The following is a 14809-nucleotide window of genomic DNA, read 5'->3' on the forward strand; positions in this document are numbered from 1 at the left end:
ATTTAAACTCTTTGTTCAAAAAAAATGAACAGAGTGATAGTCGGATTCTAATTTACAGATATACCTTAGACGTCTAATATTAAATTAGAAGGTCACACTAGAAAATCATTTACACATAAAGGTTAAAACCATATTTAAAATTTTAAAAACTTTATATTACATAAAGCCAAAATGAAACTAAATACATGTTAGCCAACTTCATTCACAAACATTAGTCAAAATATATACATTTAAAAAGAAACAAAGCTAATAATTGAAGGTTCCTTTTTTCTAAAATGTGTTTTATTGCAATTTGCAAATGAATTGCAGGTGATCTAAAAAATAAGCCAATTGAGGAGGGAAATCCAAAACACATTAAACCAGCTCAACTTGGGAGAGAAATGCTAGCTGAAAATGAGAGACATCTGTTGAAACAATTCTGTGCTTTTTTCCTTCAGTTTTGCTAAATAATAAATATATAATTACCAGACAAAAAAGTCTGATTTAATCTTCGATAAAATTGCGATTCTGAAATACTTTCGCAATTTTTAAAAGTTAACTTTGATATTCGCTCAAAATGTTTTTGAGTCTAAAGTCGACTCAAACTTAGGGCAACGAAAATAACACATTTTCCAAGCCTCAATGTTTTCACTGACATATACACATTTACAATCTTAAGGTGAACTCAGCCATAAGGGAAAATAGGAGCAGTGCCTTTTTCCTTTTTTGTAAACTGTGTCAGAAATCCAAGCGAGTGGACTCAGGGAGACTTCTAGTAGTTTGTTGTTGTTGTTTGTTTAGGAAGAAAATCCAATTGACAACTTTCATCTCACAAATATTTCTTGTTTGCGTTTCTTGCCCTTGAGAAAGAGCTCTTGCTCTGATTTGCAAATGGCGTGATAAACAAAAGAAACCGTGATCATCTCACACAAAAGGCCAGATTCGAGCCGGTCACTGGTCAAGAATGGATCCGGTTGGGAGTTCTGCTTGAGAGAACAGAGATCTGCAAAGTTCAAATAGTACAAACAGGGAGGCGAGGCTGCTCAGAGCCATCCCACTCCCAGAAACGAATGACACAAGCAGCTTTTCCCGTGTGCCAGCCATTTCAGACCTCACATTTGAACAGCGTGCATGCAACACGGACCGGGAGGGGGTTGGGGGTTGGGGGGCTGAGGGGCGAGGAAGAAGAATGAGAAACAAAAACAAAACCGACCATGAAACTTCCAACAAAACTGGAAAGGCCAACATGTCAAAAAGTTACTCCTCCACCTCCGTGGGTCAAAACGCAACAGGTTCCGAAGTGCAAAGCAAACGCCAACTGCTGCCGGACACAACCGCCTGCTTTCGAGTTGGCTGCCGAAGTGCGGGTCTGAAATGATCCTGCGAATTCACAGGCCTGCTCGCCCGCGCCCTCGCGCGCTTGGCCACTCCTGCCCCGCCTGGCCTCTCTGCCTCTGCCTGGCACCTATACATTCTATGTACATACAAACCGGGCCCCCGGTCGCGGGAGGGCGCACGGGGAGGCCGCAGCGCTCGTACCTATACATATGTACACGTGTGCACACCGGTCCTCGCGAGGCGGCCCCGCGGGGTCATAGCGCGGCAGCGTAGGCCGCGGGGTAGGGGTCCAGCTGGGGCTTGCCCATGCCCGGCAGCAGGATGTAGGCGAGCGGCGGCTGCAGCCCGGGGCTGGGCCACGCGCTGCAGTTGCACGGGATCATGTAGCCCGGGTTGCCCGGGCTGGGGTGCGAGTGCGTGTGCCCCCCGGCGGCGGCGGCCGCCGCTGCAGCCGCCGCCGCCGCGCCGTGGAAGGCGCCCGCGCCCGCGGTCGGGTAGCCCAGCGACGACGCGTACGGGAGGCCGGACGAGGACGACGAGATCTCTGCCATTTTGGAGCCCAGGTCGAGCAGCGAGTAGGGGCTGCCCGCGGCGGCGGCGGCGGCGGCAGCGGCGGCGGCAGCGGCCGACTGCGGGAAGAAGACGCGTGCGGCGGCGGCGGCGGCGGCCGCGGCCGCCTTCTCGGGATTGGCGAGCAGCGACTCAGGCACCAGGCCGCCGCCCGCCCCCGCGTGCAGCCCGGCGCCCGCCTTGAGCGCAGGGTGCTCGGCGTCCGCCACGCCGCCCAGGCCGTAAGGCACCGGGAAGGCGAACTTGTCCTTCTTGAGCAGCGTCTTGGGCTTACGCCGCGGCCGGTACTTGTAGTCGGGGTGCTCCTTCATGTGCATGGCGCGTAGACGCTTGGCCTCGTCGATGAACGGCCGCTTCTCCGACTCTGTGAGCAGTTTCCACTCGGCGCCCAAGCGCTTGCTGATCTCCGAGTTGTGCATCTTGGGGTTCTCCTGGGCCATCTTGCGCCGCTGAGCCCGCGACCACACCATGAAGGCGTTCATGGGCCGCTTGACGTGGTCCACCGGCTTGGACATGCTCTCGCCCTGCCGCGGCTGCAGCCCGCCGCCGCCCGGGCCCTCGCCCTCGGCCCGGAGGAAATCAATGTTGGCTGCCCGCGGAGACCCGCTCGGCCGGCCGGGGCTCGTCGCGCCCCGGCGTCGCTCCCGCCCCGGAGGAGGGGGCTGGGGGACCAGCCCAGGGCCACGCCGCGCCCCGGGCCGCCCTAGTGTCTCCGGCCGAGCGCTCGGGCAGGTTGTCTCTGGGACACTCTAACTTCTCGGCGGTGCCCCCTCCCCGCGGCGGCAGTTTGCCCTTTACGTTCTTTGGGTCCTTCGTCTGCAGTGGCGTTTGCTGGTGAGCTCCCCGCAGGTAGCGGCGGCCGGGCAGAGCGCTCCTCCTCCTCGGTCGTTCTCTCTTAAATGCAAAGCGTCCCCAAAAGTTGCGTCGCGGAGACTCCTCGAAGTTGAGCCGAGGAGCCCGCCGCCGCGTGCTGCCAAGTGCCAAAGGGGGCTCTCAGCGGCTGGAGTGTTTGGGTTCTCCTCGGTGACTTTCTCATTTGACAGAAGCAGATGGGGGTGGGGAAGGCGGGGAGGTGGCCCTGGAGGAGGAAGAGGAGGGGGAGGCGGAGGAGTGTCCAGGCGTGCCACGAGAACGCAGAGCGCAGCAATGGATATAAATACAAATACAGCAGCACCAGCCTGTCTTCTTGGCTCCGGGCAGGGTGCGCCGATGGGAAACCCCCAATCGGCTGGGTGATTTTTTTTTTTTTTAGAGGGGGGAGCTGTCCCCCGCAGCACCTGCCTCTCGAGTCTTCCTCTGCCGCTGCTGGACTGACGGGTGGGGCGAGGAAGGAGGGTGGATGAGGCTTGAGCAAGCGTGGGTCGCCCGGCCTCAGAGGAAATTCTCCCGGCTCGCCAAGGAGCCGCGTCTGGCCGTCCCCCGGGCCATGCCGGCTCCGTTCGCTCCGAGCCCCTTCAGGTGCGCCTGCCGACTTAGGGCTCCCGGAGCTCGCCGGCCGCGGAGGGCAGCGCAGCCTCCACGCGGCGCCGCAGGCCTGGCACCGGCCGCGTCCCCGCCTCGCTCTTCTCGGCAGCCGCCTGGCACTTGCAACTAACTTCGCCCAAGTTTCCTGCGCTGCGGCGCCCCTCTCGGCGCGCTCCTGGGAGCGTGCGCCCGCGAGTCCGCCGCGCCCGGGGCCCCTCTGTCCTCGCTGCTGTGGCCAGAGCCGAGCCGGCGCAGGGGCGGAGGTGCTGGAGGAGAGTTAAGGAAAACGGGCCATCACCTCAGTTCGCAGGTCCGCGCTGTGGCACCTCCCGCTCTCCCCACTCCCGCGGCGCAGGGGGCCCCTTCCCAGCCCAGGCCGCCCTCTGCACCGGCTCAGGTGAGTGTGGCTACCTGCGTGTGTGCGCGCCCGGAGCCGGCACTGGGTGTGCATGTCCAGCCGCGGCTGTGTGTGTATATCTGGGGGCCTGCGGAGGAGGTGGAGCCCAGGACTCGGGGAGGGAGGAGGGATCAGCGGAGCCGCCTCCCGCTCCCACACCCCCAGGACCTCGAATTAACAGATCCCCTCCGCCCCCCGCCCCCTCCCAATCCTCCTCCTCCCATTCCTTTTCACTTGAGAGCAGGTTTAGGCGAGTGGAGAGTCCGGAGCGCGCCGGGGAGTCTGCGCACTGTTTGGCGTTGGCAACCCCTGGTGTCATCCCGGCTACCCAGGCCGGCCTGGCGTGCAGCTGCCCTGGTTGCGGCCCTGGAATCCTCGCCGGGAGGAAGAAGGCGGCGGGCACTAGTAGGAGAGCCTCTCCAACTACGGAGGAAGAGGGTTAAACCTGGAGAAGGGGAGACTCACCCTTGAAAATGTTGGAGACTGTTCCTAGCAAGAAAGTGCTCATTTTCCTTGGAGGTCCAGGTGTTGCTTGCAACAGAAACAGAGGCTTCTCGCATTTTCTTGCACTGGCGATGCACCCAGTCAGAGGTAGTGGAGTGAAAAATAACTCTGGAGGGAATAAGGACATTCTTGGCAACCTTTCCAAAAAAGAGCTAGCCCAGGCTGAGAGTATGCATCCTTGACTGACTATTCAGTTCTTTAAAAATTCTGTGTTGTTTGTCTTTTGTTGTAATCCTGGTCGCCAGAACCATCTATATACTGATCTCTTTAAGGTACAGTTAACTTACAGTGTCTCACTTACATGCGCTGCTAAGGTGAAGGTGTTTAAAATCAATAAGTGTAAGTAGTTTCCCTGGAAGAGAGAAGTAAAACGTACCAATCACTCAGTGCTGGAATATTTTTATGCTAAGCATAATTTCCTTCTTTAGTAGTTAGAGCAGTTTTTAAAAAAAATAGTTAACACGATGCAGAAGTCAAACAGCATGATTCTGTTTCCATATTTTCCTCACTTCTTGGTATGCTGCGGCACATTTAGAACATGATCTGTCTGGAGGTTTTATTCACATGGTGGCCTGCCCTTCAGGGAGAACTTGCTTGCCTTCTTTCTTTGGCAGTTTGGATTTGACCTAGCCCTGTGGTATGTGCAAGTAGGAACATCTAGAAACGGTTAACTCTTTAAGTCTTCCTACGATTTATGTTCAGTTCATTCTCACACACACACACACACAGACACAAAAGCTTTGATTGTAATTATGAACGTGAATTAAAACTGTTTCAGGCCATCAGATTTATGTAAAAGTTAGGCTTGTTTTGTTCATTTTAATAAAAGAATAGTGACTTAAAAATTACAGTCGTGATAACAAAACTGTGAACAGCAGTGGCATCTATGTGGGTTTTTGTTTTTCTGAAGATGTCGTATTGACAAGCTTATTTTGTATCGGTTATGCCCTTGCATTGTTAAAATAATTGGACTGATTTCTCCAGAACCATATTCCTTTACAGGCTCTGTAAAGACACTCTTGTCATTCACAGACTCTGGCTGGAGCAATGGGAAAACACTAGCATGTGTAATTACATAGACTGGAATATTAAATATACTGTTTTGTGATGATAAACTACAAAATTATCGTCCCTGAGCTTTTCACCTACTGACTTATAGGTTTGAGACAAAAATACTATACACTGGCACATAAAGAACATATGTATATATAGGCCACAAAACATGAAATCTGTTATTCACTAAATATTGTGAATAAAGTTAAATTTAATCGTGAAAATTATTTTGACACATAAAAAGGGAGAAGGATTGTGAAAATGTGTTTTATATTAGTGAGTTAAGTGATTTTATACTATTCAAATTTAAGTGTAAAAATCTACTGCAATAAATTATTACATTAGAAATGTTTGTATATATGATTGAAATGTATGCTTACATGTGCAATGTCTTATAGGAATAATATATGTAAGGTTCCTTGGATATAGTTTTTTCCAGTATACATTTACAATATTGTCTGTCTAGTGATATTAAATGAGCCAAATTTGAACACTCTCAAGTCCAAGAATGTTGAACTGTGGGAAACAAAGGTGTCATAAGAAGAAAATGACTATTTGTGTGCTTGTCTATTCACCAAATGAAACTTCCCACATTTCAAAATAGGAAAGATTTGGTTTTAGTTCTTGGCTTCTAGGGGATCAATATTCTTGGCCTAACCCTTCACAACCAAAGAAAGAGCCCTCATAATCGGCCATTCATTAAAGAAAGGCAACGTGGCATTGCTGTTATTAACCAGCCTTCACACCTCTTGCCTGAATCTGGTTGAGCTTTTAACAAAGTAAATTTTCAAGCCATTTTCATTCATATGTACCAAAATGTAAATTCGCTTTTAATTTCCTCATATCTTGTGTTTGAATTGATAGAGGTATATTTTTATTCTTGCTCAGTTTTGTCCTAAAGATTAAAAAAATCCCAGCATATAGGAAATGGAATAGTCTGTGTGAGTGAATAGTGAAGGAAAATAAATTGAAAGAGAATTGTAAGTTTGATGAGCTTTATTTTGTCAACTCTTGATTGTAAACACCTAAAGAACAGTATAATTTGATCAGTAGAATTCGTGTGGGTCTGTATTTCCCTTGTGGCCACAGTGATATATGTGATCGCAAATGTATCTAATCGGAAACTGAGTGACACTCCCTCAGAAAAAGTTGTGGGCCTGTGTAAATTGAGTTTTCTCTTTTCCCCCTTCAATTCTCCCCAGAAAATAGTCTCTTTTCAATTCTAAAACTTTCACTAGGAGGCAGCAATGAGATTGTTGGGGAATAAAAAATACCTTGGCAACACGACAGGCTGGCTTGCTTTCTTTCTCTTCCACAAGGGAGGGGAGAATTCTTGGGTCCCAATGTGAACAGAATCATTGTCCCCCATCAGTTCATCCTCCTCTCTCTCATTAGATTTTCACCTAGGTGGCTCATTGTCACATTTTTCTAGAACCATAGGGATGATAAAGCAGCAAGCCAATGGGGTAATGAGAGGTGACTAGATGGAAGTGATGGGCAGTGAAGGTGATACCTTCAAAGTGCAGAGGCCAAATAATCATTCATGGACACTGAGAGCTGACAGCTGTTGTTAGAGAATGTTGGGGATCTGTTCTTAAGCAAGTGCAGTGGAAGAATTCAGAAGCTTTCATACCTGCATAGAGAGGTGATATAGCCTGTTTGTCCTGTTAAGAAGAAAATGAGAAGACTGTGACAACAGCCAACCCTGAGGCTTTTGCCACAGTTCTCTGGTCTCACTCCTATTAGCCCCCAAAAGGGGGAAAAATCCCAAACACATGATCTCTGTAAAGCCCAAGAGACAAGAAGAGCTGTTTGAGGTCAAGTCATGATGGAAAGCAACGGCTGTAAGAGTGGCCCTTCACCAGTGCCTGCTAATTTTTTATCCTTTTGAGATTTCTGTCCTTTTATTCTCACTGTTACTGCCACACTTGGAAACTGGGAATATACAGATCAATCATGGAGAACACCTTTCCTCATGTCTCCTGAGCAGGGCTCAAGCAGGCTGACATTTTCAAAAGAAGCCTTACCTAGAGGATAGAGCAGGAAAAACAATGTCAAAAACAGTCCCCTCTTGCCCCCCGCAAAAAAAAAAAAAAAATAAGAGAAAAAAGACAATACAAATAATTCAAAACAGACAAGTTCACAAAGTACCTATGTCAAATCCCAAGAATCCTATAAAAGCATAATTTTCTTAGGATAAGAACCTTTTTTGTTTTGTAAGTGAGAGGGAGCTAATCTTGAACAAAACTAGAAATGAATGAGGAGGGTTGGATAGTGAGGGTGTCATTGGCCTGGGTGGTGAAAACTTCCAGCCTTCTGTAGCTATTACATGAGGAGACTGGCTTTTGGTAGGGTGGGGTTCCTTGTGAATGATGAATCACCAACCATGCCCCCGTTTATTTTGAGAAGACCAAACCTGAGAAAGGGGGTTCTCTTAAATATCCCAGCAGGGTGGTAGATAAGCCATGCTTCTGGCTTTACAGAAGTCACTCTGACTGTCCCCCTCTTCCAGCTTCTGGCTTGCCCAGCCCTGTGCCTTCCTCCCACTCATATTCAGGTTCCTATCTAAGGACGGGTCTGCTTTAGAGCTAAATTGCTGAGCGGCTCTGCTTCTTAAAAGAATAAAAAAATACATAGCTATCAGTTATTGAGTTTTAAGATACCACACCTTTTGCACACATTATTCTATTTAACTTTTAGGAAAACCCTGTGATGTAAGCATTACCATCTCCAATTTGCAGACTGGGGAACGAAGCCTTAGAGCAGATGAGTAAGTAACTTGCCTAAAGTCACACAACCATAAAAGGAAGAATTGGGATTTGAAATAAGCTGATGTTTTTAACCTCCAGCACTTAGAGTCCCAATGGAAGTCTCAGCCCCTTTCCAGCTCAGATTCTCAATTCTATCTACTTCCCCAAGCTTTGTGTGACTCATTCAGCGCCCCACTCCCTCTATGAGGGAGTAGCCCAGTGGCAATCTCCCCGGTAAGGCATTCCAACCCCACAACAACGACACCCCAATCAGAAGAAGCAGTTTCTCTAAGTCCCATCCCTGCTGTTCTGGGGCCAGGCCTCCCCTTGCTCATGTAGCCCTCAGCACAGATTTGGTGTCAGCTGCAATCCACCATCACTCACTCCCTACGCCTCCCACTGCAAACACTGAACAATTGCCTGCCCTGAATAAACCCAATCTCTACCCTTTCTCTGATAGCCAAAGGCTGCTCCAACAATGTTATCTAATTTCAGTCTTTATTTTCTCCCAACCCTAGATGTCCGGCCTTTCCCTCCCTTTCTACCTTTCTTTTGTGAACCCCAAGTACACAAAATTGGTTTAATCACAGTTCGTGACTCATGATACACTCTCATAATTGGTCCATCAATGGCCTAGTTTTCTTTAGTTAGTTATACTTAATAATTTAACAAGTGCTTTTATGAGTCCACCACTCAAAATAAAATCTGCCAATAAACCTAACTAAATGATCTCTCCAGTAAACTCTGCACTCACCTTCCCCAACCCAATGTACCTATTTTCATTCCATTGATTTTTATATAGTTTTGCTTTCTTTTTTTTAACAATACATATAGAATACTTATTTATTTATTTATTTTTTATTAGTATACTTTAAGTTCTAGGGTACATGTGCACAACATGCAGGTTTGTTATATATGTATACATGTGCCATGTTGGTGTGCTGCACCCATTAACTCATCATTTACATTAGGTATATCTCCTAATGCTATCCCTCCCCACTCCCCCCACCCCACAACAGGCCCCAGTGTGTGATGTTCCCCTTCCTATGTCTAAGTGTTCTCATTGTTCAATTCCCACCTATGAGTGAGAACATGCGGTGTTTGGCTTTCTGTCCTTGCAATAGTTTGCTGAGAATGATGGTTTCCAGCTGCATCCATGTCCCTACAAAGGACATGAACCTATCCTTTTTTATGGCTGCATAGTATTCCATGGTGTATATGTGCCACATTTTCTTTATCCAGTCTATCATTGATGGACATTTGGGTTGGTTCCAAGTCTTTGCTATTGTGAATAGTTTATATAGTTTTTCATCTAGATGTATGCTTTAAAAATATGTTTTTATTTTATCGTGTTTTTAACATAGAAGTTTTCATAAGTTAAATTTTTTGTATGTAATCTTTATTGTCTAACTTTTGTATATAATCTTTATTGTATAACTTTGGATTCATCAATGTTACTGCATGTCACTGTAGTTTATTCATTTTAGCTGCTACTAATATTTGGTTATGTAAATATACCACAGTTTATTGCTTACTGTCATGTTGATGAGCATGTGGGTTGTCTTCAGTTTTTAACCATTATGAACTGACTGCTATATGCATTCTTGTTTGTGTCTACTGTTGGACATGTGTACAAGTGAAAAGCTGTAAAAATGGGAAACCCACTTGTGCTTTACCCTTTTTCCATGTAGATCCCTTTGAGTTTCTGTTCACTTTTGATTTTTTTTCTAGGCATTCAGGGGTTTTTATATTTTTGTCCCAAGTTTATTTTTATAGGAGGGTTGGTCTTATAGGAGCCATTTCTGTGTTACCAGCATCCATCTGAAATTGATTTTTATGTATAGTATGAGGTTTGACATTTTTTCCATATGGATAGTCAATTTTTTAGAACCATCAATTTTAAAAATTGCATTTTTATACCACACATGTGTGCTACCTTTGCCCTAAATAAAATTGATGTAAGTTGGTTTCTGAGCTATTTTGCTTTATGTTTAAAATTTTTTCTATTTTTGCACCATATTGCACTATCTTAATTCTGATAAGGAGCAAGTTCTCCCATCATTTTCATCTTATTCAAAAGTATCTTGGCTATTCTTGGCCTTTGCATTTCTATATAAATCTTAGAACAGATTGTCAGGTTCCAAATACTTTCTCTCTCTCTCTCTCTCTCCCTCTCTCTCTCTTTTGAAACAAGGTCTCACTCTGTGGCCTGGGATGGAGTGCTGGGGCATAATCATGACTCATTGAAGCCTTGACCTCCCGGGCTCAATATCCTCCCATCTCAGCCTCCCAAGTAGCTGGAACCACAGGTGTGTCCCATTATGTCCACTAATTTTTTATTTTTTGTAGAGATGGAGTGTCTTTATGTTGCCTAGGTTGGCCTCGAATTCCTGGGGTCAAGAGAGCCTCCCATCTCAGCCTTCTAAAGTACTGGGATAACAGGCATGAACCACCATGCCTGGCCCCAAATATTCTTTAAAAACTGATTTTCTTTTCTTTTCTTTTCTTTTTTTTGAGACGGAGTCTCGCTCTGTTGCCCAGGCTGGAGTGCAATGGCGAGATCTTGGCTCACTACAACCTCTACCTCCCGGGTTCAAGCAGTGCCCTGCCTCAGCCTCCTGAGTACCTGGGATTACAGGCACCCGCCACCACATCCAGCTAATTTTTTTTTGTATTTTTAGTAGAGATGGGGTTTCATCATCTTGGCCAGGCTGGTCTTGAACTGACCTCGTGATCCACCCGCCTTGGCCTCTCAAAGAGCTGGGATTACAGGAGTGATTATTTTTTTAAAAACCTTTTAATCAAGACTGCTATAAATCTCTAGGCTGACTTAGGGAGAATTGACATCTTCACATTGTTAACACTTCTAATTCACGAACTTAGTATCCTTCCATTAATTTCATTGTTCTGAGGGGCACAGTGGCTCATGCCTATAATCCCAGCACTTTGGAAGGCTGAGGTGGGTGGATCACGAGGTCAGGAGTTGGAGACCAGCCTGACCAACATGTTGAAACCTCATCTCTACTAAAAATACAAAAATGAGCTGGGCGTGGTGGAACACACCTGTAATCCCAGCTACTCAGGAGGCTGAGGCAGGAAAATCGCTTGAACTCGGGAGGTGAAGGTTGCAGTGAGCTGAGATCGCGCCATTGCACTCCAGCCTGGGCAACAGAGACTCCATCTCAAAAAAAAAATAAAAAATTCTATTGTGCTTTCATTTATCTCAGTAATATAGTTTTCTGGTAAAGTTCTTACGTATTTAAAATTCCTAGGTTTTTAAAGTATTTTTGATACTATTACAAATTGCATATTTTTAAGATGATATCTTTTTTAATATATTTTATAGTTTTGAGATGGAGTGTCACTCTGTCGCCCAGGCTGGAATGCAGTGGCTTGATCTGGGCTCACTGCAGCCTCTGCCTCCTGGTTTCCAGAGATTCTCCTGCCTCAGCCTCTGGAGTAGCTGGTACTACAGGTGCCCACTACCATGACCTGCTAATCTTTGTATTTTTAGTAGAGATGGGGTTTCACCACCTTAGCCAGGCTGGTCCCAAACTCCTGGCCTCAAGTGATCTGCCTGTCTCAGCCTCCCAAAGTGCTGGAATTAGAGGTGTGAGCCATGGCACCATGCCAAGATGATACCTTTTTTAAAAGATAGTGTCTTTTTAAGAATTTGATTTTCTGTTTGTTGCTGGTATGTAGAAATACAATTAATTTTTATATACTGACTTTGTAAGTTGCTATCTTGTGATACCATTTTTATTTTACTTTTTATTTTTTGTTGTTTTGAGACAGGGTCTCACTCTGTCACCCAGGCTGGACTGCAGTGGCCTGATCTCTGCTCACTGCAACTTCCACCTCCTGAGTTCAAGCAATTCTCATGCCTCACCCTCCTGAGCAGCTGGAACTATAGATGCGTGCCACCATGCTCTGCTAAGTTTTTGCATTTTTGGTAGAGACAGGGTTTCACCATGTTGCCCAGGCTGCTCTCAAACTCCTGGGCTCAGGCAATCCACCCACCCATCTTGGCCTCCCAAAGTGCTGGGATTGCAGGCATGAGCCACCGCACCCAGCCCAAAACCATTTTTAATTCAAATGATTTATTTGTAGTTTTTTTGAGGTTTTCTATGTTCAAAATCATATCATCTGTGAATATTGAGAGTTTTCTTTCTTCCTTTCCCATTCTTAAATATTTTATTTATTTTTCTTACCTTACTGCACTGTCTAGATTCTTCAGTTTGTTGCTGAACAGAATTCGTGATGGTAGGTGTCTTTGTCTTTTTCCTGATCAACGTACGGCATAGCTGGGGGTCACCGTACTCTTTTCAGAGCTTAACCTAGTCCAGCCCTTGTCCCCACTGCCACTCAATCACATACATCTGTGCATCTTCCTGGAATTATGCTTGGTTATGCCTTTCTTAGTTTAGACAGTTGACCAAACAAGTCATCCAGTCTTCATCTCTAGAACAAGAACTCCACCTGGTTTAGTCCACGAACTCTGAACACTGAAGGAGTATCTCCTTCCTTAGTTCCTCCATCAGCTTAGCATAGATTTTTGCCAAATATAACTGCTCAGCACTTGCCTGGTTATGGTATTACGCTATTTGCTTCAGCTTGGTTTTATCCTGCTGTGCTATCTGCATCTCACATCAGGAAACGTGGCCTCAGTACCTGCACCATTAGGCACAAACTCCAGAGTCTGTGTCACAGAGCCAGTTTTCCGTAGTTTCTTCCACTACTTCTGGAGCGTGTGACTGCTTGGTTCAGCCTCAGTGCCTAGTGTCTTGAAAACAAGCCAAGACCCCCAATCATTGCACGTGGTCCAAACATTTTAAATGAGGACGTTTGTTTTACCCAACAGCATAGTGTTCCCTTTCTCTAGAGGCAGGGTAAAATAACCCATGAGCAAGCAAATGCCATAATTCCTTCTAATTTTTGTAACTGCAATGTAATAAGAGGACACAAGACAGGAATCCTGAAGTATTCAAGAACAGTGATTAGTCTGATAGCCATCTGCACCTAATCATCCCAGCTGCCTGAAAAGTTAACTCATGACCTCAGTGGACTTATCACCCCCTGGTATTTGTAGAGCCACATTGTAATTTAGTGCTTTGTTTGTGCACTAAAGTGTTTCTATACACTAACTTCCTAGTTGACGTGTCCTTTTGTTCATTATCAGCCGCCAATTTCACATTCCAGTCGGTTGTCAGGAGTGGCTAGACTCTCTGATCATAGGCAAGCCTGCAGCGCTGCTTTTCAATACACTTTTAAAACAGTATTTGATGTTTATGCATGTATATTGTCTACCAGCAAGTATATCTATTGCTGTCAAACAAAGCCCTGGATTTGATTTAAAAAAAATTTGTCTTCCTTTATTTACTTGAGGCCAAAGGGGGCATTCATTGTATCACAGGACTGGCTTTTTAGCAAAATTCTGACTTTACTATAAGGACACGTGGCAGTGAGTTAAGGGGTTAGCAACAACCTGACAAGAAAATACTGTCTGACGGATCTGTTAGTAATAACATGGAGTTGCGCTTTTTTTTTCTTTTTTCTATTTTTTTTTTTTTTTTTTGAAACAGGGTCTTACTCTGTCACCCAGGCTGGAATGCAGTGGTGCAATCTCAGCTCACTGTAGCATTGACCTCCCGGGCTCAGGTGATCCTCCTTCCTTAGCCTCCCAAGTAGCTGGGACCACAGGTGTAGACCACCACACCCAGCTAATTTTTGTATTTTTTGTAGAGATGGGGTTTCACCATGTTGCCCAGGCTGGTCTTAAACTCCTGAGCCCAAGCAATCCGCCTGCCTCAGCCTCCTAAAGTGCTGGTATTACAGGAGTGAGCCACACTGGATACAGGAGTATCCAGGCTGGAGTTGCTTTTCCTATAAACCTTTTCTGACACAACTTCAAGAGACTGAGTTGGCTAGTCCCTGCTTTATGATTCTTCATACACTGGATCACCTATTATTCTAGTGCCAATACGTCTTGGTTACAACTGTTAACTCATATGTGTTTCCTTACTTAACTTTAAACACCCCAAGGGCAGGGACCATATCTTACTGATCTTTGTATCTCAGCACCTAGCAAGGCTCCTGGCACCAAATAGGCACTCAATAAATTGTTGATGAATGAACGAATGAATCAACTACATGCTCTGAGTCTGTGCACAGCCAAGGAGAAAGGAGAGGTTCAGGACCTAACCTTGTGATTCAGACACAGGATTATTAAGCTAATCTTAATTAATCTTAATGAAGTCTAGAGTAGTGCTGGAAATGAAATGACTTAAACACTGTTTCTGATACCCACAAGTAACGCTCCCACATTGTTACCTCCTATCATCAGTATAGTTCAAGTATAATCTGCCCCACCTCCCCTCTTCTACCAAACAGTTTGGTCATTATGTAAGTCCTTAATTTTAAATTGCTATTAAGGATATATCTGTAACAAAGGTAACAGCTTTTAAGTTTCCACTATAGAAATTGTTCAATCTCGCCAGGCGCGGTGGCTCATGCCTGTAATCCCAGCATGTTGGGAGGCCGAGGCGGGTGGATCACCTGAGGTCAGGAGTTCAAGACCAGCCTGGCCAACATGGTGAGACCCTGTCTCCACTAAAAATATAAAAATTAGCTAGACGTGGTGGCAGGTGCCTGTAATCCTAGCTGTGCAGGAGGCTGAAACAGGAGAACTGCTCGAACCCAGGAGGTGGAGGTTGCAATGAGCCGAGACTGCGCCATTGCACTCTAGCCTGGGTGA

The 14809-nt window shown here is 45.9% G+C and overlaps 1 protein-coding gene across 1 annotated transcript in view; it reads right to left on the reverse strand.

Annotated features, from left to right (window-relative positions):
* The window catches only part of SOX21 (SRY-box transcription factor 21), a 3917-nt gene extending 26 nt beyond the window's left edge, over positions 1-3891 (reverse strand). The window contains exon 1 of the mRNA XM_016925450.4: positions 1-3891. This exon is cut by the window's left edge and continues 26 nt beyond it. Within this exon, the coding sequence (XP_016780939.2) occupies positions 1572-2402 (831 nt within the window). The 5' untranslated portion in view covers positions 2403-3891 and the 3' untranslated portion in view covers positions 1-1571.
* Positions 3892-14809: the final 10918 nt, after the last annotated feature.

Source organism: Pan troglodytes, chromosome 14 (genome assembly GCF_028858775.2).
Source record: "Pan troglodytes isolate AG18354 chromosome 14, NHGRI_mPanTro3-v2.0_pri, whole genome shotgun sequence".
Classification (NCBI taxonomy): Eukaryota; Metazoa; Chordata; class Mammalia; order Primates; family Hominidae; genus Pan; species Pan troglodytes.